The sequence below is a fragment of the Moschus berezovskii genome, chromosome 15 (genome assembly GCF_049115385.1).
Source record: "Moschus berezovskii isolate FMDL1 chromosome 15, NW_MosBer_1.0, whole genome shotgun sequence".
NCBI lineage: Eukaryota > Metazoa > Chordata > Mammalia > Artiodactyla > Moschidae > Moschus > Moschus berezovskii.
This window is the reverse complement of record NC_142474.1, coordinates 30,243,750-30,264,383: the sequence shown is the minus strand read 5'-3', so window position 1 is coordinate 30,264,383 and position 20,634 is coordinate 30,243,750. Positions and strand designations below refer to the sequence as shown.

General features: G+C 61.8%; 3 protein-coding genes across 6 annotated transcripts; 2 read left to right on the top strand and 1 right to left on the bottom strand.

Annotated features, from left to right (window-relative positions):
- Positions 1-440: 440 nt before the first annotated feature.
- FNDC11 (fibronectin type III domain containing 11) lies at positions 441-3,713 on the bottom strand. 2 transcript variants are annotated; one of them, XM_055425117.2, is made up of 2 exons: positions 3,007-3,713; positions 441-1,712 (listed from the first exon to the last, which is right to left on the bottom strand). In XM_055425117.2, exon 2 carries the CDS (start codon positions 1,474-1,476, stop codon positions 475-477), a length of 1,002 nt encoding a protein of 333 aa, XP_055281092.1. In that variant the 5' UTR covers positions 1,477-1,712; positions 3,007-3,713; the 3' UTR covers positions 441-474. The 2 variants fall into 2 exon arrangements, with proteins under 2 accessions (XP_055281092.1, XP_055281073.1); XM_055425098.2 differs by having other exon boundaries at positions 441-1,479.
- A 2-nt stretch (positions 3,714-3,715) lies between these two features.
- On the top strand, positions 3,716-11,849 carry SRMS (src-related kinase lacking C-terminal regulatory tyrosine and N-terminal myristylation sites). Of its 2 annotated transcripts, XM_088843924.1 has the most exons (9): positions 3,716-4,666; positions 7,000-7,121; positions 7,277-7,443; positions 7,575-7,692; positions 8,221-8,379; positions 8,463-8,621; positions 9,043-9,224; positions 9,322-9,478; positions 9,734-11,849. In XM_088843924.1, the coding sequence occupies exons 1-9, from the start codon at positions 4,308-4,310 to the stop codon at positions 9,925-9,927; spliced, it is 1,617 nt and encodes a 538-aa protein (XP_088700050.1). In that variant the 5' UTR covers positions 3,716-4,307; the 3' UTR covers positions 9,928-11,849. The 2 variants fall into 2 exon arrangements, with proteins under 2 accessions (XP_088700050.1, XP_055289412.1); XM_055433437.2 differs by lacking the exon at positions 7,575-7,692 and having other exon boundaries at positions 3,720-4,666; positions 8,238-8,379.
- A 29-nt stretch (positions 11,850-11,878) lies between these two features.
- Positions 11,879-20,542, top strand: PTK6 (protein tyrosine kinase 6). 2 transcript variants are annotated; one of them, XM_055433449.2, is made up of 8 exons: positions 11,879-12,861; positions 14,556-14,677; positions 14,959-15,119; positions 15,606-15,759; positions 16,369-16,530; positions 17,568-17,749; positions 18,466-18,619; positions 18,804-20,542. In XM_055433449.2, the coding sequence occupies exons 1-8, from the start codon at positions 12,527-12,529 to the stop codon at positions 18,989-18,991; spliced, it is 1,458 nt and encodes a 485-aa protein (XP_055289424.1). In that variant the 5' UTR covers positions 11,879-12,526; the 3' UTR covers positions 18,992-20,542. The 2 variants fall into 2 exon arrangements, with proteins under 2 accessions (XP_055289424.1, XP_055289433.1); XM_055433458.2 differs by having other exon boundaries at positions 18,713-18,843.
- The last annotated feature ends 92 nt before the right edge of the window (positions 20,543-20,634 follow it).

Below are 20,634 nucleotides of genomic sequence, written 5' to 3'. Positions count from 1 at the left end.
CCCTGGCCTTGATAGGCGCGATAGTAACGGGGCCATGACTATTGAGGTTTGGGCAGGACTTGGGGGTATCTGCCTGCCTTGGGGAACCCCAGCCTAGGAGGCAAGAAAGGTGGCCAGAGCCTGTGCCCAGGTCACATGGCTGCTCACTGTGACGGGAAGGAGCTGGGTGCATGTGGGAGGGGCTGGGGCGGAGGTGCCAGAGCCTTGGAGCCGTTCTCACCACCGATGGTGGCAGCCATGTGCCAGGCAAGCTGAGGCTTCTTGTTACAGGGGTTAGTGTCTTGCAAAGGCCAGCCTGGGGCTCCCCGCCGGAAAAGAGAGCAGGAGCTGGAGGGGGTGGGACTCATGGGTGGACTGTGCTGAGTCAGGAAAAAACACTCATGTGGCTGCCGCCGCCTCTAAAACATAAGTAAGTTTGTTTAATTGTGTATGTGTGTTTATACTCCTCTTTATTAGTGGATAAATACTAGAAAATCATCTCTCGGAAGGTACGGTCAGGGATGGGCCCAGCTTGCCCAGCCTACTGGGGGCGGGCCCTTCGGGGGGCCCTGGCCGGGTGTGCAGGGTTAGGCTGTCCCTCCAGGGCTCATACACCAGAGTGTAGCTCTCTGCTCTCTTGACAGTGAACTTGTAGGCACGGTTGGGCAACAGGTTTCGGATGTCAAAGGCGCAGGTGGCCACGGGGATGATGCCACACTGCATGCATTCCTGCTGTGTCCGTGGGTCCAGCAGCTTGTAGCGCAGCTCAAACTGCTCTGGCACAGCCTGCTGGATGGTGACAAACCAGCGCAGGCTGACCCAGTCCTGGTGGGCCACCGACTCCTTGCGGTCAAACATGACGGGCATCTTGGTGCTCAGCATGAGCCGGATGTGGGGAATCTTGGTGGCGCCAATGTCAGACACTAGGCGGTGCTTGATGTGTAGGCGCCCTGGCACCATCATGGCCAGGAAGCTGTCCATGACAGCCGACAGGTCCACCAGGCGCTGCTCCACGAGCCCCCAGCCTGCCAGGAAGGGCTGAGGGTCTGGTGACTCGAGTAGGGCATCCAGTTCAGAGCGGCCGTGGTCCAGCTGCTCCAGCAGGTCCCCAAGCAGCAGGAGCTGGATCTTGGTCTGGGCGGCGCCCACCTTCTTCATGCGCTGGAACTTCCAGGGGTCAATGAGCTGGAACATAGTGGTGGGCAGCACCAGGGGATTCTGGTCGCCCAGAGCCAGGTGCTTGGGGAGGATCTCGATGTAGTAGGAGCACTTCTTGAGGAGCTCCATGCGGGCGTGGTGGCGCTTGAGCAGGTGGGGGCTCAGGTCTGAGGTCAGGAACTCTTGCAGAGCATTGCGGCGCTCCACATAGGTTTGCCAAGCCTCGGGCTTCAGCAGCTGCCCATCCTCGGCCTCCTCTACCTCCTCCTGGTCCAGGAAGGACTGGGGACTATCCAGCTTCATTTTGTCCAGGCCCAGGCCTGTCACCTGGAAGTTCATGGTCTAGGAGCAGGGGGCGGAGGGCGGGGCATGAATGGAATGCTCAGACTGGCCTCTGCTGCCCACCCGGGACCCACTCAGAGCAGTGTTTGTGTGGTGTGACTTCAGTCCCACTGGCCCCCATGCTGGGTTCTCTGGCCTCTGGGGGTGGGGGTGGAAGCAGGAGGAGGCTCCTGAGGAGGGCTCATCTCTCTGGACAGAGGTTGCTTGGAGGGCCAGGTGGGCAGGCTGCAGATCTGGATAAAAGTGGACACTGTAGGGCCGACACAGTGGTCTTTTGTGATGACACAGGGAAGGGCTGAGACAGGGACACTGGGCTTGTGCTTCGGAAAGTCCAGCCACTGCCTAGCTGTGTAGCCCCATCTGGAATGGGGTTACACCTCTCCCCTGGAGCTGTCGACAGGATTCAGAGTGGTCCTGTCTGAGCATCACCACACCCCAGCTGGGGATCCCACTGTCCTGCAGACTGTCCACACCCCACTGCAGGTGCAGAGCAGAGGCCCAGGGCCAGCCCAGCAGGCAAGGTGGCCTCAGCTTTGAGGAGAAATCATGCCAGTTCCTCATTATGGAGCCCTGCTGTATCTTGGGGCCTCAGGATGTTCCTGAGTCCATAAGAAAAGCCCCTGAACGGTCCCCCTGCTCACAGATGGGGTGCCTGAGCCCAGAACACTTGGTAGCTTGCTCTCAATCCAGCCTTTGAGCCCAGTGTAGACCCCAGAGTCTATCTCCTTCTGCATCCCTCCTCCACCCAGGTTCCCCTCTGTAGGAGGGTCCAGTGTGCCCCAGAGCTGGGCATAGCTGTGCTCCCAGGCATGACAGGTCCTGACCACCAGGCTGGGGCTCCTTGGAGAAAGGGGGTCAGCATTCCTGGCTGCTGCCCCAGGTCCCAGCCACCCCCAAGGACAGCGAGACAGACCTCATGGTTTCACTGGGAGGTCTGAGGTTGTGCAGCACCAGAAAGTTGGATGAGTTACAAATGGGAACTGAGAGGCTGAGTGAGAGGCCCAAGAGGCAAAGTGAGGTTGGGACCCAAGTTGGTCTCCCTCCCCAGATGCCAGGACTTGACCTTCCTGGGCTGGAGGCGGCAGACCCAACCCTGGGCACAGCAGCACCAGTGTCTGGGCTGAAGTGCAACAGACCAGGACCAGGATTGCTGGCCTGCGTCCTTCAGTGGTCCAGTGGCCCAAGGCTAGGACAGATTCAAGCCGCCTCTGGAGGGAGCTTTAGCTCCAGGTAGGGCTACAGGTCAGAGGTGCTTCCAGACGGTCCCAGTTTCTCCGTTGAAAAAGCCAGGAGGGGTTGCTGGTAAACTCTGGAAAGAAGCTGCCTGCCCTGGCCCGCTACCCAGACCCACACCCTCCTCCGCCTCCAAGACCCTCTACACTCCCCTGACCCTGGGCCCACTTCCCCTCAACCGACCCCCACCCGCCCCCACCTGCCCACCTCCGCCACACTCCCCTCGTCCTCCACACCCCTCGCCCGCCTCCCGGCGCGCCCACTTGCCCTGACTCCCGGAGCAGCGCTGCCTACCGTGCACGGAACCAGGGGCGCCTAGCCTCGCACCGCGGCTTCCCGCGGGTTGCCATGGGGACCGCGGGTCTTTGTGACGCTCTGCCCAGAGGGCGGGGTGGGCGGAAAGACCATAGTGTGGGGATCGGGCCCCCTCGACTCGGGAAGATTGCCGGGGCGCGTTCCCGGTAGCGACCCGGAAGCCTTCTGAAGTCAAGGGAGGGCCCTTACCTCCACCCGCTTGCAGGTAAATGGTGAGTACCTTCCGGCACAGGGTGTCTGTCTCTGAATTCCCATCCCCAGGCAGGGTGCCCCTCCCCCACCCCTCCTGGTGACCTCACTCATGGGAGGAGGCTTTGCCGGGCTAAGCGCCCAGCACCGTGTGGTGGGTGGAGGGTGCCCTGGGCGCTTAGTCTGTAAGTTGTAGCTGTTGTTCTGTCGTTATTTAGGGGTCTGAGAAGTAAGAGTTGAATTATTTGGAAACGGGATGCGGTCTCAAAGTTGAGGGAGAGACGGGGAGCTGGAAAGTGGGGAAAGGAATGAAAAGCAGTGAGAGAGTGGTCCACCCGTGCGGCCCACCCAGAGAGAGAGTGTGGGGCACAAAGCAGTCTACCCCCCCCCTCTGGGTCAGGCAGGTCCTCATCTCTGCCATCTCTGACTTCATCCGTTTTTGTTTTTTTTAATTTCTCGTTCTCAGCTATTTTCTTAAAAAACTTTCAATTTTGAGATTCAGCTGCAGTTGTAAGAAATAACACAGAGATCCCAAGTATCCTCTGCCCGTTTCCTGAGGGGACCAGCTTGCAGAACTGTCCTACAAGATCACACCACGAGAGTGACCTTGACTGGCCCCTTCCCCACAGGGACCTCCCCGCTTCACCTTTCACAGCCCACGAGGCCCCGCCCACCACGGCCCCACCCGAGACCCCGCCCACCACTGCCCCACCCGAAACCCCGCCCACCAGGGCCCCACCCGAGACCCCGCCCACCACGGCCCCACTTCGGGACCCCGCCCCATAGTCCCGCCCTGACGCCTGTCCTGGGACTGGGCCCGCCCCACCTTCGCGAGACTTGGAGCAGCTGGGGACCAGTCCTGCCGGAGAGACAACCTCGAGGTCGAGGAGAGCAACGGCTGTGGTGTGGCCGGCGCTGGAGGGCCACCCAGCGTTGCTCTGAGCACAGCAGGGAGCTGGCGGGGGCCTCTGGAGCGTCTGTCCCCCCCAACCCCGCTCCAGCGCTCGCCGTCCCAGCGCCCCTCCAGTGTCTCCCCGTCGGGGTCCCGGAGCTCCGCCGCTGCGCCCCCTCCGCCCCCTGCAGAACCCGGCATGGAGCCCTTCCTCAGGAAGAGGCTGGCCTTCCTGTCCTTCTTCTGGGACAAGATCTGGCCGGCCGGCGCGCCGCGGTTCCCGGACCCCGACGCTGACCTGGAGCCGGAGCCCGCCGCAGAGACCAGTACCGCGGAGCCTTGCAGCCCCCCGGCGCCCGCGCAGCTCTTCAGGGCGCTGTGCGACTTCACGGCGCGGCGCGCGGAGGAGCTGAGCGTCAGCCGCGGGGACAGGCTCCACGCCCTCAGGGAGGAGGGCGGCTGCATTCTGGCCCGCAAGCTCTCGGGCTGGCCCTGCACTGGCCTGGTGCCCATCACCTACGTGGCCAAGGTGGCCCCTGAGACGCTGTCAGACCAGCCGTGAGTACCACCTGCTCTGCTGCTGCTGCTAAATCACTTCTAGGGAGTCAGTAATAAGTGCAGGGTAGTTTGAGGCCTGCACATCCAGCATCACTTCTCAGGCCCCACCATCCAGAGGTGAGCAAGTTCCGCAGGTGTGGTACCCGGGATGGTGTACAAGACAGGCACCTGATTCCGCTAGGAGAGGAAGGGGCAGGGACTCTGGCGGGAGTGGTTAGGTGGGGCCGCCAGCTGGCTGGACGGTGTGTGCATACTGTGCCTGCCACGCCTGCCTGCTGGCACACGGGGATTCAGACCAGGTGTCCAGCAGTGTTTGCTGAGTGGTCATTGCTTGGGGGCAGGGGGCTGAGGGCTAGGATGCAGTGCGATGGTGAAGCCATGGGTGAGCAGAGAGGCCGTCCTGTGCTGTGAGGGGTGAGATAGTGACCTCAGTGTGTCAGGGGCGATGAGCTGGGTCAGAGCTGTGCCTTTGTCCACCCCCTCACCTGTCCACATTTGCCTGGCCTCCTCCCTCCTGCGCTGGGCCAGGCATGGGGCAGACATGGCCCTGGTCTTTGAGATTGCTCCCAAAGAGGTTCGTTTGGGGGGTGGGTACAGATGGGAGAGCCCACCCATTCCCCTGAGTGCCTGAGGCCCCTAGGGCCAGGGCAGTCTACAGGTGGGGAGTGGCTGGCACGGACCCTCGGTTCTTTGCATGCCAGTTGTGTGGTCATGGCAGGGAGCAGAGGCTGGGCACTCTCCCAGAAGGCTCCTCAGAGGATGTGACCTCTCGGCCCAGGCTCAGGGTCCACAAGACACAGTGTGTGCTGGTGCCGGACAGGTCCCCACCATGTGGCTTTGCACAGAGTACATGGGCCTTTGACCCAAAGCCTGGGCATGGCCCCTACCTGTCTTTCCTCTGAATGTCTTGGCCATTGTCATCCCTACCTTCTAGAAGGAGGGGGTGCCTGGGGAACCCTTGGGGCAGAGGCACCTCTTCCCAGTCCTGGTGCCACAGAGGTGACATGCCGGCTGAGAAAGGCCAGAAACTGGCTGGTGAACAGGGCTAGCAAAGGGAGGCTGCCCAGACCTTGCCCTGACATGGGCCCCAGGTCCTGCACCCAGCTGGATCTCTGCAGACCAGCAGCAGGTCTCATGCCACTCAGGCTACCTCTGGCATCCTGGGGACCCCTGGGGCACCCGCCGTCTCCTGGAGACGTACATCTGGGGGAAAGCCTGAGTCATAGGAATGTGCCTTCAGAGGGGACTCCAGCCTTACCCCCAGCCATTCTGATGGGAAGGAGGCCCACACTCCCTCCCGGTGGAGGACAGACCAGGTCAGCAGCTTCTGGAGGTGGGCAGGGTCCGGGGGAGGGGAAGGGCTGCTTAGAGAACTAGCTAATGATTATTTGTCTGGGCTGCAGATGAAAGGGCTGCCATACTTGCTGTGTCATTACCCTCGGACATCTGGCTGCCTGTCCCCCGGGCCAGCTGGGCAGGAGGAGACCCCTCAACTTTACAAGATGCTAGGACACCCCCAGCTTATCTCGCCCACTGCTCCGCAACCAGGGCCTAGAGTCCAAGAACATGTCAGAAGGCTGGGTGTGCATGGGGGTTCAGCCCTGCCCTGCAGGCCCTGATGTGGGTCCAGGGGCGGGGGAGGTGGAAGCACTGCTGACCTCTGACTGTCCTCTGTAGCCCCTCCCCACATGAGAGTCTCTCCTGGGTAGAGGGTCCCCGAGGCAGTGACTGGCTGCAGGAGGCCCTCGGTGGATGGAGCCTGCAGATACCTGGGTCTGGGCCTCCTGCTTCCAAATCAGTGTGTCTCCAGCTTGCCATCCACCCAGGGCCTGTCTGGGGGAACCACGTCCACAGGTCCCTGACCCTTCCCCAGATATCTGCTGATTTTGCTTCCTAACAAACCTCTGCTCCTCCCACCATCACCCCACCCCACCCTGTCCTGCCTCAGCCTCAGCCCAGCCCCACCGCTCACTCTGGCCATGTTGTTTGCTAGCCCCCTCCCCATAGAGCCCCAGAGTGGGCACAGATATCTATCTGTGCCAGGGTAGGCCTGTCTCTGCCCCTGTTTTTCCAGGCCCCATTCTCACCCCTCCCAGGTTGTCTATCCGGTCCTTTCTTTGGGCCCCCCCCCCTTGTTCCTAGTCCCCAAGGACTCCAGAAACTGGGCCCTGAGGCTGGGGCATGTGCAGACCCCGGACTGGGTCCCCAGTGCCAGGCACCAGGTTCCTCTCTTTGCCTCCTGCGTAGAGTGGGCATCTGGGGCCTGACCCATGGGAGTCAGGGGTGTCTCAGGGCTGGGCCAGTATGGGGACTGCTGTGTCTGCCCTTTGCAGCTGGTACTTCAGTGGCATCAGTCGAACCCAGGCACAGCAGCTGCTCCTGTCCCCCAACAACGCGCCAGGGGCCTTCCTCGTCCGGCCCAGTGAGAGCAGCCATGGGGACTACTCACTGTCAGGTACCAGGGTGCCCTTGACCTTAGGGTGGTGTCTTCCACAGGCAATGCCAGCCCTCAGCCCACTTTGGGCCCAATGGTATGGGTTGCCTGGTTGGGATGGTGGGAGGGTCAGGGCTGCAGCCAAGACGGGGTCTCCCATCTCTGCGCCCTCCCAGTCCGGGCCCAGACCAAAGTCTGCCACTACCGCATCTCCATGGCGGCCGACGGCAGCCTCTACCTGCAGAAGGACCGGCTCTTCCCCAGTCTGGATGAGCTGCTGGCATATTACAAGGCCAACTGGAAGCTGATCCAGAGCCCACTGCTGCAGCCCTGTGCACCCCAGGTGGGCCCATCCCTTCCCCTGCCATGCATGCCCCAGGTGGGCCCATACCCCCCTGCCCTCCCCACCCCAGCTGCACCTGTCCCCCCCACCCTGCCCACCCCAGGTGGGCCCATCCCCACCCCTTCCACCAGGCTGCCCTTTGCCAGGCCTGCGACACTTCTCAGCACGTGTCCAGCTGGCTCAGCCCAACCCTGGGTGAAGCTCCTGTGACTCCTCTGCACTCTGGTTGTGACCTTGCCCTGGCGCAGGGTTCATCCCCATGGGATTCTCTTCTCTGAGGGAGGAGGGGAATGAAGCCTGTGAGATGCCCTCCCTCCCTATCCAGCTCTGCCATGGAGCAACCAGGAGGGTGGAGGGGGGAGGCAAGCTGGGGAAGGCATCCGGGGATGGCACCCGTAGCAGCCCCAGGCCAACATGGAGGCCGTGGGAAGAGATGCCTGTCGGGACGGCCACACCTGTGCTGGAGCCATGGTATCTGTGATGGTCCCAGTCAAGCAGTCCTGCCAGGGGCCGAGCAGCCATCTGGTTCCTCTGGTCTCTTAATGACAGCCTGGATGGGACAGTAATGAGTGTGGATGGATGCCTACACTGGCAAAGGTGCCACTTAGGTCCGGAAGCAATTAGGGCCAGGCCTCCAAAGGTCAGCACCTAGGCCCCTGACCCTGAGCAGGGTCGGAGACGAGTGTGTGCTGGGGCACAGGGGCAGAGAGTTGGAAGCCCGGGGCCCCAGGAGAAGCCGTGCACTCTGCCCAGGGAGCCACAGGCAGAGGCCCTGAGTGCTCCCACCCCTGCAGAAGTCCCTTGAGCAGGACGAGTGGGAGCGGCCCCACTCGGAGTTCACCCTGCGGAGGAAGCTGGGCGAAGGCTACTTCGGGGAGGTGTGGGAAGGCCTGTGGCTGGGCTCCATGCCCGTGGCGGTCAAGGTCATCAGACCAGGTGGGTGGGACCCCAGAGCCCAGGGCGGTAGCGGTGGGTGGCGGTGGTTATGGCAGGTCCTGGAACACTGCCCTGTCCCACAGGCGACGTGAAGCTTGCTGACCTGGCCCAGGAGATCCAAACGCTCAAGAGCCTGCGGCATGAGCGCCTCATCCGGCTTCACGCGGTGTGCTCGGCGGGCGAACCCGTGTACATTGTCACCGAGCTCATGCGCAAGGGCAGCCTGCAGGCCTTCCTGGGCAGTGAGTGCCACGGTGGGGATGGGGATGCCTCGCCCTTCCTGATGATCCTCCAGGCCTTTTTATTGAAAGCCCATTGTCCAAGGCCCCGAGGGCCGGAGTGGGCTCTGGCCACGAGTGAGGTTGGGCGGGGTCTGGACACTGCAGTTCCAGGTGGGGCCCCTCTGGGTCACTAATCCTACACTAGGTCACTAGTTCTGGCATGGACCCCACCAGACCCCGGGTGTGCTCCTCCCCGACTTTGGTCTGTTTCTGTTCCTGGTTGGAAACCAGGGCCAGGCTGACACAGAACCACAACACAGTGCCCCCCTGCGGCCTTGGCAGGTGGTGCTGTCCTCACCTGACTTAGAGCTGGGGTCCCCGAGGCGCGGAAGGCAGTGACTAGGGCAAACGCCTGCCGCCTGACTGTCGGCCCTGCCTGCAGGCCCCGAAGGCCAGGCCCTGAGCCCGCCCTTCCTGCTGACCTTTGCCTGTCAGGTGGCCGAGGGCATGAGCTACCTGGAGGAGCAGCGCATCGTGCACAGGGACCTGGCTGCCAGGAACGTGCTTGTGGGCGATGACCTGGCCTGCAAGGTGGCCGACTTTGGCCTGGCCCGGCTGCTCAAGGTCAGTTTGGGCTCCAGCCATGGGCTGCTGGGCCACTCAGGGGCTGGGGGGGAGGCTGCCTCTCCACCCATTGTACCACTGATCTCCCCTTGCCCAGGATGACGTCTACTCCCCACGCAGCGGCTCTAAGATCCCTGTCAAGTGGACAGCACCTGAGGCAGCCAGCTATTGTGTATACTCTCCCAAGTCCGACGTCTGGTCCTTTGGGGTCCTGCTCTACGAGGTCTTCACGTATGGCCGGTGTCCCTACGAAGGTGGGCCTCCTGGCAGCCCCTGAGTGGCCCAGCAGCCCATGGCTGGAGCCCAAGGCAGGAGGCAAGGGTAGTCCAAGGAGGGAAGCGTGGGAGCCAGCCTGGAGGAAGAGGCACCCCCTGAGCCTGGAAGGGGTATCAGGCCTGGAGGCTGCCTGCTTGGCAGGGTCTGCCCAGGACTGGAGGAGGTGGGCTCCAGGGTGACTCCCAGGCCAAAGGAGGAAGCACCTGCCCAGCCTCTCTCTTGCCCCTCCCCAGGGATGAGCAACCACGAGACTCTACAGCAGATCTCACGGGGGTACCGGCTCCCGCGCCCGGCCGCCTGCCCAGCTGAGGTCTATGCGCTCATGCTGGGGTGCTGGAGGCGCTGCCCAGAAGAGCGGCCGGACTTCACCACACTGCGGGAGAAGCTGGGCGCCACGAGCAGGCGCCGCCACCCCGCCCTCACATGACCCGGCTCCTGCCCAGGGACCCCTCTCGCGGGACAGTGTTTGCCAATACCTGCTGCCCAAAACTGGTGCCAGCCCACAGAACCTCTGGCGGTGGGCCTTACACCCTGACACGTGCTGACTCACAAACCTTGTGCACACGAGGCAGACACATATGGACACCCGCTCAGACAGGAGAGGGACCAGCGTCCTCCACCAGGGTGACTGGTGTTCCCCAGAGAGGGAGAGTCTCAGCAGAGAAGCCCAGACAGAGCCCACATTCGCCCTGACCTCAGGGAGACACTGGGCAGAGAGGCCTCCTGCCCGTGCCTGCCTCATCGAGCCCCCTGCTACAGTTAGGAGCCTCGGTGGGTTGCTGTGGCCTTCTTGCAGCTGTCGGTGCTAGGGCTTCGGCAGGCTTGGGACGCTGGCCCCACGTGGCACAGACTGGCATAGCTGCTTCCTCTTGTGGGCCACCTGAGCCTGAGCCCCTAACCAGAACAGAACCTGGGGCTGATGGCTCAGACCTTCATCTGGTGGATCGTGCCCGAAGAAGATCTGGCCCTCACTTGCCCACCTCCACCTCAGGGCATCTTGGCACCCACATCCGGGGATTCAGAGGCAGCACACCCCCTGGGCTGTGGGCAGGAACAGGATGGTGGGGGAGGCTGCAGAGGCCAGGTGAACGGGTTTTCCCATGCCCCTGGGGCTGGAGAAGAGAGCGAGGGAGGGAGGGGGTTGTCAGGCCACAGGAAGCTCAGACTGGTGACTGGGCAACACTTTGGGCGGTTCTCTGTGGGTGGGACAAAGGCCAGGGAGGCATCATGCCTCAGAGCTGGGGTCCTGGGTCCTGGCTAACTGTGTAGTGTCAGGGTGGGGCAGACGTGGATGCTCTGGCGACTGGGCACCTGGTGACCACTGGCCCTCCTGCGACAGGAAGCAGCCAGTTTCCAGGTGCAACTGCTGCCCCGGGGCTGATTTCAAGCACGGCTTCATGCGCTGTTGGCTTCTCCTCACCCTGCCGGCTCCAGTCCCATGAGATGGACATGGACAGGGATTGGGCAGGTGGGGTCGGCCCTCAGGGTTCCCGACTCTCATTCTGGGAGCCCCAGGCTGGCAACTGTGCTCCAGAGGCCTGTGGGACAGAAGGGGCAGAGGCATCACAGGGTGGGAAGCTGACACCCTAGGGTGCAGATAAGTGACCCTCCCCGCCAAGGGGCTGCTCAGATGCTCAGAAAAACAGTCTGTGCAGGGTTGGAGAAATTGGGGCAGGGGACTTCCCAGAGGGGAGGGGATGGGCCCCTGGGGAGCGTGAGGGACCCCTTGGGCAGAGAGGGGAAGTAAGAACAGGCTACTTCAGGGCCCCAATCACCTTGGTTGTGGGTCAGAGCCTGAGACACAGTCCCCAGCATCCCCCCACCCCCAACCAGGCAGATGGGGGAGGGGGCAGGAGGATTTGGCCTGAGCCTTTTGGGACACCAGGCAGCTGGGCCAGCTCTGCCCTGGCCTTCAGCCCCTGACCCCTCTCTACCCTGTCCTGGGAGAGCGAGGGGGCCCGAGGGTGAGGGCTGGGCTCCTCTGGCTCTGATGGTTCCCAGACCAAGAAGCCTATGGGGCCCGGGCTCCAGCAGCGTTGAAGGACTCACTATCTTCGTTTCCTGGGGTGTGTGGGAACTGAGGCTGGCAGGCGTCCTGGGGTGGGGGGAGCATGCTGGGTGGGGTGACAGGAGAGGCAGGTGTGCGTGGGGGTCACTGGTGCTTCCTGGGGGCGCGTCATCAGCACAAGCTAAACAGGTTTGACGCTGATGCCCTAGAGAGGGCCTGGGCCTCAGCCTCAGATCCCTCCCATTTGCTGGTGTGACGGGGGCAGAACCCGAGGCCCTCTGGACACGGCTCAGGGGCGGGGCCCAAGGCCAAGGGGGTCAGAGAGTTCTGGCCAATGGTGAGGGGGTAGGTGTGCGGGGGGGGGGGGGGGGGGTTGTTGGAACTTCTCACCGCCCAGCCGTCAGTCCATCCCCTCTGGGCACTCCTTGGTCAGAACCAAGCAGGCTTGTTCTTGATCTCAGAGAGGCGGGTGGTGCCTAGTCTCTCTTCAATAAAAGGGAAAACGCCCACAAGCAGGATGAGTGTGTGATTCCCTGCTTATTGGCTTCCTGGCCCTCCCATTGGGCAGAGTCCCTGGCACCCCAGCCTCCGGCTGGGGAGGAGGTGCCTGGGCCTCGAGGGAGCTCCTCCACGGGTGGGCAGAGAAGCAGTCCTGGGCTTCTGGTGGGGACCCTGCTGGGAACTGGCCATCCTGGGGTCCAGGCTCAGCCGCAACAGTCCAGGGGGTTTTGGGGAGGGCGTGCCTTGTCCCGCCTCTCCAGCTCCGAGTCCCATGCCTCCTGCCTGATCAGTGACTCCCCTCTCCCCTCTCCTGGCGCTTAGATCTGGCCATGTGGCCAGTGGCACCTGTGACCACTTGGTGGGCAGTTTTCTCGGCAGGTGTTAACTGATCAGTGCCCAGACTAACCTGGCCCAGAGGGTGGCCCTCAGGGTGGAGCCTAGGGTGCCTGAGAAGGTTGGAGAGGGGCCGTCCTTGGTGGCACAGGTGTGGCTGGCCTGGCCACCTTGTCACAGGGAAATGGGTGGTGGCTCAGTGGGGCAGGGACGGCCCTGCCCACATGCTGCTCCCAGCTGGACTGGAGAAGGCAAGGCTGGACGGCCCAGTTTTGCCGCTGTACCAGCCATGGGGTCTGAGGGCCAGGCTCCCCTGGGCCCCAAGTACGTGGGCCTCTGGGACTTTGAGGCTCGGACTGCTGAGGAGCTGAGCTTCCAGGCAGGGGACCTCTTCCATGTGGCCAGAAAGGAGGAGGAGTGGTGGTGGGCCGTGCGGCTGGATGGGGCAGGCCGGGCCCTGGCTGAGGGCTACGTGCCCCACAACTACCTGGCTGAGAAGGAGACGGTGGAGTCGGAGCCGTGAGTGTCCCTGTGGCCCTGGTGGGTCACTCCAAGGCACTCCCATCCCTGGGCCATGCAGCCCCTCATTAGCTTGGGGCAGGGGTCTGTGGGACCAGAGCTCTGTGCCTCTGTGCCTGGGCTCTGGGTGTGGGCAGGAGCCCTGGGCTGCCACAGATTGGGAACCCATGGCTCCATCTCCCTACCCCTGTCCCCCCGAGAGGCTGGGCCTACCATCCTGGTCTTGGGATCCCTGGCTGGGCGTCTGTGTGTGACTTCCAGGGAGGGGGTCCTGAGACTGTGGCCCCTCCCCTGGGCTTCCCAATGGTCAGTGCACGGTGTGGGACCCAGAGAGGGCAGAGTCTGGGCCTTCTGGGGAGTGAAGCTTTGCTCCCCTTCCAAATACCCAAAACCAGACTTGTGGCCTCATTAGAGGGAGTGGGAAGGCTGTTGCGACAGGCCAGCAGGGGTGTGGGCCACAGACATGCTTCTTGTGTCAGCGTGACTGCCTGTCGCTGGCAAGGTAGCTCCAGGAGGTGACTGCAGTCCAGAGGGCCTGCCCAGGAAGCTTGGGCCACAGGAGCAGCCTGGCCTGGGCGTGCTAACACGACTCGAGGAGGTTCTATGAACTCTAGGTAGGGGGAGGGTCTGGAGGAGGGAGTCCCTTGTGTGCCCATGTGCCCCACTGATGGCATGCCTACTGTGTCCTCTTGGAGGGAAACAGCACATGCTGGATGGCCTCAGGCGGGGCCAGCATGGCCAGGGCAAAGGCCCTGAGTCCCTGGGAACATAGCACCTTTGAGAAGCGGAAGGAGGGAGGCAAGGAGGTGGGGTTGGGAGCAAAGGGGAGAGACCCCAGAGGTGTTGGGTGGGTGGGTGGGAGAGGGCTGTGAACCCCACAGGGCTCAGTGCTGGGCAGTGGTCCTCTGTGCGGGTGCTCATGTTTCAAAAGGGCCTGAGGAGTCGAGGGTGCAAAGGGCAGAGCAGCTGGCAGCAGAGGTTCCCCAGGGAGTCCCACTGGCCCCACCCTGCCCTCCAAGGTCCAGGCTGGTCCCTGCCCTGGCGCTGGGAGCCGGGGTGTGAGAATGGGTATGTGCTGGTGCATGTGAATCCTCAGGTCCCAGGGCTTTTGAGCACTGTGTGTCTGTGGCCCCAGGGGGAGAAGGTGCCACAGGGTCACAGGACAGTGTAGCCCAGGAATTTCCCTGGTGGGCCAGTGTTTAAGATGCCACACTGCCATTGCAGGGGTGTGGGTTCCATCCCTAGTTGGGGAACTAAGATCCCACATCCTGCATGTTGTCTGGCAAGGCCACAACAAAAAATAACCCACAAAAATCCAAATAAGATGGGTCCAAGTGCATGGCTGCAAAGTCACATCTGAAGTTGGGAGTGGGTTGCTGTACCCACAGGATCAGGGGCTCTATCCCCACAGACAGGGGATGCCCCAGGCAGAGTGGTGGGGGGCCTTTCCCTCTTCTGGATCACCAGGCCTTTCCTGATATACAGAATTGACTACTTGGGACATTTGGGGTTGGCAATGGGCAAAGAAGGGTGCTCTGGGTCAGTGAGTGCCAGAGGGCATCTGTGGGTTTGGGTTGGGACACGAGGAGGCAGAGGGTCAGGTCAGGTGGGGGCTGGGACTCAAGGTAGGGGCCGAGACTTAAGGTGGGGGCACTGGGGGTATCTGCTCTGCTCAAGGTGCCCCTATCCTGCAGGTGGTTCTTTGGCCAAATCTCTCGCTCGGAAGCTCTGCACCGACTGCAGGCCATGGGAAATGAGCAGGGGTCCTTCCTGATCCGCGTCAGCGAGAAGCCAGGCGCCGATTACGTCCTCTCAGGTATCCACTTCCTGCCCTCCCTGCTCCACAGCGCCCCCATCCACCCTCGGGCCTGACTTCCAGACTTGTGGTCCCTAAACCCTTCGTGCACGTAGAGCTCAGCCCCTCTGGCCTATCTTCTCCCCGGCCCTGGGATGTCTAGACCTTGCCCTGGGAGCTCTGACCCTTGGTGGGCATGGGCCCCACGGTCTGGGCCCCTGTCCCGAGGTCTTGCTGGGTCCTCACTTTCCCTGTTGGGGACCCCTCTTGGTACCTGTTCATGAGTGCCCCCCTCCGTCCAGTGCGGGACCAGCAGACCGTGCGCCACTACAAGATCTGGTGGCGGGCCGGCCGGCTGCACCTCAACGAGGCTGTGTCATTCCCTGGCCTGTCTGAGCTCGTGGACCACCACAAGGTCTGGAGCCTGTCCCACGGCCTGCGGCTGACCTCACCCTGCCGGAAGGTAGGGGTTCCTGACCCCCATGCCAGACCCTGGCCTCCCCACTCCCCCTAACAGGGATACCAACCCTCCAGTGGAGATGGGGGTGGGTCCTTGCCTCAACTGCCTGTGGGCCCTTGGGGACACTGTCTGGGGACTCTGGCAGCCGGGCAGCTGTGGTTGTACAGAGCAGCGCATGGGGGGAGGGTGGGCACTCTCACCCCTGGGCCAGCAAGAGGTCAGCTGTGTTCCTGCCACGTCCTGAGTCTCTCCGGCCATATGCCCTGACCGGCAGCCAGACAGGACTTTTGTCTGAATGGCAATCAGGCCAGTGTCACTGGTTCAGAGCAGATGGAGGGTGGTTTTTGTCTTCTGGACACAGAAGGGGTCAGCCTGGCTGGGGGCAGCCTCTGTGAGCCTGGCTACATGCTGGACACCAGGACCCTCCCAAGCAGGACGTGATTGAGGCTGACTTCACGTGGACGGGTGCCCCCGCCCATGTCCCTGCAGCACGAGCCAGAGCCCCTGCCCCACTGTGACGACTGGGAGAGGCCACGGGAGGAGTTCACGCTCTGCAGGAAGCTGGGCTCTGGATACTTCGGGGAGGTCTTTGAAGGGCTCTGGAAGGACAAGGTCCGAGTGGCCATCAAGGTGATCGCCCGAGGTCAGTGGGCCCCAGGCCAGGGACTTCTGCCTCGCTTGTGGGGGTCAGGTGGCCCAGCAGCCCTGGGCCCTGATGCCCGGCCCACCACTCAGCACCCTAATCTGGACCACATGTGGCACCCAGTGCAGCATCTGGGTGGCTTTCTCCTTTTCATGCTGCAACCCAAGTGCACTTATTCTTAATGTAAATGGAAGAAAAGCCGTTAGAATAAGTAATCACCAGAAATCTGAAAAGGTTCATTTAGACTCTTCTTAGATGAACCACAAGAGGTTCAGATCACCCACTTCAGGAACCAGGGACCCAGGGCTGCAAGCGAGCACATTTAGGGGGCGTTCTAGCTCCACATCAGGCTGGGCAGGGGTAAACCCCATGGGGGTGTCTGTGGTGCCCGAGGTGTGGGGAGAGCTGCTGCTGGGCACAGTGGACGCCCCCCATGTGAACAGTGGGGATGAGGCTGTGTCTGACTTGGCATCCTGGCCTGGGAGATGGGGTATCTGGAAGGGTGCCCACATTTCCTGAGCTGCTGCTGGTGTGGCTGGGTGGAGGGGTGGGCAGAGGGCCCTCAGCTTCTTCAGGGGCCACACCCAGCGAGGCTGCCCACCCCCACAGCCGACCTTCTGCACCAGCACATGTTCCAGTCGGAGATCCAGGCCATGAAGAAGCTGCGGCACAAGCACATCCTGGCTCTGTATGCTGTGGCGTCCGTGGGGGACCCGGTGTACATTGTTACGGAGCTCATGCCCAAGGGGAGCCTGTTGGAGCTGCTGAGGGGTGAGTGGAGGCACCAGAGTGACTTGTGCCCGCTGGAGGGAACAGGAGACATGCACAGATGTGTACCCCACACCATGCACAGGACAGCCTGGGGTTCTGGGGGCTTCCTCAGCACTTTTCTGCTTATGAAAGGATTTAAAATATCTTATGATGAATGTACCACTCGTTCATCATAGGAATTTGGCAAAATACAGATAAGATCAAAGACAAGAAAAGCCCCCCATCACTCCTGCACCCACAGTGAAATGAGGCCTCTTTAGTCAAAGGCTTGTTGTGGCTGCCCACCCCTCCTGCTGCTACTGGGGCACACAGCCTGGTCTCACTGCTGGTCTCACCTCTTCCTGGAAGATACTGTCCCTCCTTCAGGTGTTTGTGAACATGCTTACACAGCCACACACCCGCACACACTCGCATGCTGTGTATCTCATTGATGCAAAGACCTCATCATCTGTAACAAGAGCCGTCACTTAACACCCAGACCAGACAACTGCAGCCAGTGAGCGGAGGCGCCACTGTGTGCAGACGTGGCCTGACTGCAGAGATGCTGCAAAAGGAAGAAGTGTGCACACGGGATAAACTACACCTAGTATGCATGTGTGTGCATCGGGGGTTCTACTTTAATACAGCAACATTGGGAATACTTTCCACTTGATCATTGCAAGCAGTTTCCCATATCATTAAATGTTCATCAGAAATGAAATCCTGATAGTCTGTGGGCCACCACATGGATGTGCCATGTCCACTTAGGTGCCTGTTGTTGAAACCTTCTGAGGTTTTCATGTAAATAATGCTGGGCCGAACATTTGTGTACGTATGTCTGAGTTCTTACTGCTTCAGTGTGTATTCCCAGAAGGAAATTCCAAAGGGTTACGTGCTGACTGTATCAGCCTCTACAAGGCCTGCAGTGGCTCCACAGTTCCAATTTGAAATCAGGCCATCTGCCCTTTGCCCCAACCCCTCCCCTGAGCACACGAGTCTGCAGAGAGGACTTGGCCCTGGCTGGTCCCATTCACCCTGGCCTCCCCTGACCTCTGCAGACTCCGATGAGAAAGCCCTGCCCGTCTCGGAGCTGATGGACATTGCAGCACAGGTGGCCAAGGGCATGTGCTACCTGGAATCGCAGAACTACATCCACCGGGACCTGGCTGCCAGGAACATCCTCGTGGGGGAAAACAACATCTGCAAAGTCGGGGACTTCGGGCTGGCCAGGCTCATCAAGGTAGGGGCGGGGCAGGGTAGAGAGCTGAGGGGGCGGGGCATGGGCAGTGAGGGCACGAGCCACAGGAAGTTCCTGTGGCCTTCCCATTCTCAGGTGAGATATGGGCTATGGAGCCCAAGCTGACCCTTGACAGGGTTAGGCGGCTCCTGGGAGGGCAGTGCAGGCCATTGGACAAGTCTAGGAGAACAGCTCTGTGCCCAGAAGCTGCAAACACGGAAGTCTCTGCTGAGTGGGTGGGTGGCAATAGCAGGGCAGGGCGCACAGGCAAGCGGGGTGTGGGGGAGGCGCCTGGCCCAGCAGGCTGGTGACACAAGCATTTCCAGGACTCCCATTAACACACTGAGAAGTTGAGGGGGTTCCTTCAGTCATGACACCCAGAGCTAAACGTCAGCTGTTCCTAACTGCTCCTCAAGCAGACCCTGCATCCCCCTAGCTTGGCTGCTAACCTGCTGCCCCCGCCAAAGTCTTCTTGAAGCTCACTTTCAGGGATTCTCTGCCCTTTGTTCTGGGAGGCTTTCCACTGGGTTCTGTGACTGTGGTTTCCCGGGGTATGGCCTGTGGGTATCCAGGCAGGGTCTGCCAGCTCAGCTCCCAGGAAGCCATGACATGGTGTGGGTCCTGACTGCACAGTTGCCCACCACGTGCCAGGCTCCCCTGGCCTGTCTCTGCTGCAGGGGCGGCCCCCAGGCTCACCCCCAGAATGTGTCTGATTGCAGGAGGACATCTATCTTTCCTATGACCACAACATCCCTTACAAATGGACAGCCCCAGAGGCGCTCTCCCGAGGGCATTACTCCATCAAGTCTGACATCTGGTCCTTCGGAGTTCTCCTCCATGAGATTTTCAGCAGGGGTCAGACACCCTATCCAGGTACTGGGCCCCAGCATTGCAGACTGTCGGCAGGGTAGTGGGGGGCTGCCTCCTGGTCACACCCCCGTGCACCACTCACTGGGTGTCTTCCAGGGCCACCAGCCAGAGGAGGGCAGTAGGAGTGCCGGGGTGCAGAGGGCACTGGCCTCCTGCCTCCAGAGCCCCCTTGCACCACCCACCGCAGGCATGTCCAATCACGAGGCCTTCCTGAGGGTGGAGAGTGGCTACCGCATGCCCCGCCCCCCAGAGTGCCCGCCCACCACACACAAGCTGATGCTCTCCTGCTGGCACAAGGACCCTGAGCAGAGACCCTACTTCAAAGGGCTGTGGGAGAAGCTCTCCAGCTTAACGAGGTACGAGAACCCACTCTGAGCTCACAGCCTCCCTGCAGCTGCCCAGAGGCCAGGCCAGCCCTCATTGGTCAGGCAAGGCCTGAGGGACCTCAGATCATGGCTGTGGGCCACCCCAATTCACTGAGGATTTGCCGAAGGTATGGACCACTCCCAGAACCAGCCAGACATTCCTGGGAAGGGGCTCTGGCAGACCTGGGCCTACCCCTTCCCCAGTGCAGCCTGGAGCTGGGGCTGTCTCTTCCCCCGATGCCAGCACCTGCAAAGTGCCAGGCACCCCACAGCCAACGTCTGCCCTGCAGGCTCCAGATCACCCCTCTTTCCTCAGAATGGACCTGTCCCTGGTTCTGACTTGAAGCCCACCAACTAGCAGGACCAGGGTCAAGCCTCCCTGGACATGTGGTGGGGACCTAGGCTTTGGCTGCACCCTCTCTGCCCCCTGGCCCTGCCTGAGCCTTGGACTTGAGGGGGCGTGATCCCTTAGTCCTCTGCAGAGATAGGAACTGACACCTGCTCCCCAGGGCCAGTGGTGTTCCTGTCCACCTGCCTTGGCAAACACCTGCCCCGGGGTGTCTGGGGGCCTCATCTGGACACTGTGGCCAGGAGAACTGGGTGGGGGTCAGGCTAATCCTTGAGGTGGACCCCCACACCCAGCCTTAGCACTGACCACCAGCCTTCCCTGGGACCACAGGAGAGCCTGCCCCCCAGCCTGCAACCTGCCTGGACACACAGAGGGCAGGCAGGACAGATGGTGTAGGCTTTGGGGGCTACTAGCCAGCCAAATGCCTCAGGATGGACTTATGTGACTTAGAACGGAGCTGGGGTGGGCGGCCAGAGGAGGATGGGCCCCTCCAGCAGAGCCCGGCCCTTGAAGTGGGGGAGGCCATGCCTCTAAGCCTCTGACCTTACACCAAAGCTCCGTCCACTGCCTCACTGAACTGCCCTCTCCTGACCCCACACCCCAGTCAAACTCTGCTGGCCACTGAATGTGGACACCACCAGCCCACCCCCTCAGGCCTGTCCCAGGAGGCTGGCAGAAGATGAGGACCTTTCCCCTGCAACACCACACAGGCCTCCTGAGTCAGACTGCCCAAGCTGGGCTTCCCTGGTGAGAGGGACCCACAGGAGCCTCCCACGCTTGCTTCCCCCTCTGCCTCAGTGGGGTGCCAGGGGCCTCATATCCACTCTGGGGATTGGGGGCCCTGTCCAGAGTGTGTCCTACAAGAGAAGAGGGGAGGCAACGTCCTTAACAGAAGACACGTGGGAGAAAAGAGGGCAAGCAAGTCTGAGGACTCCCTCCTCAAGGTCCTCCGCAGGCACCGGCATCCCTGACCCCAAGGTAGAGACCCTGCCAGCCTCCTAGCAGCAGCTAGAGGGACCAGGGGTGGAATCACATAGAGGGCTCTGACCTCAGCAGCTGCCTTGGAAGCTTCTGCTCCAATTCTTGGACTGCCTGCTCTCCCTGGTTTCCCGAAATAGCCAGGCACCCCACCCCTTCTCAGATGCAAGGCTCCACACTCACTGGAGCTGTCTGCCCACATGAACCTGGGCCAGACCTCAGAGGAGGCCCCTAGGAGGGGTTCCAGGAAGGCCCAGGGAGCATGGCCAGCTCTCTCACGCCTGGGAATGAGAAGGTTGAGGGATTAGTGACTTCTCCCTCGGGGG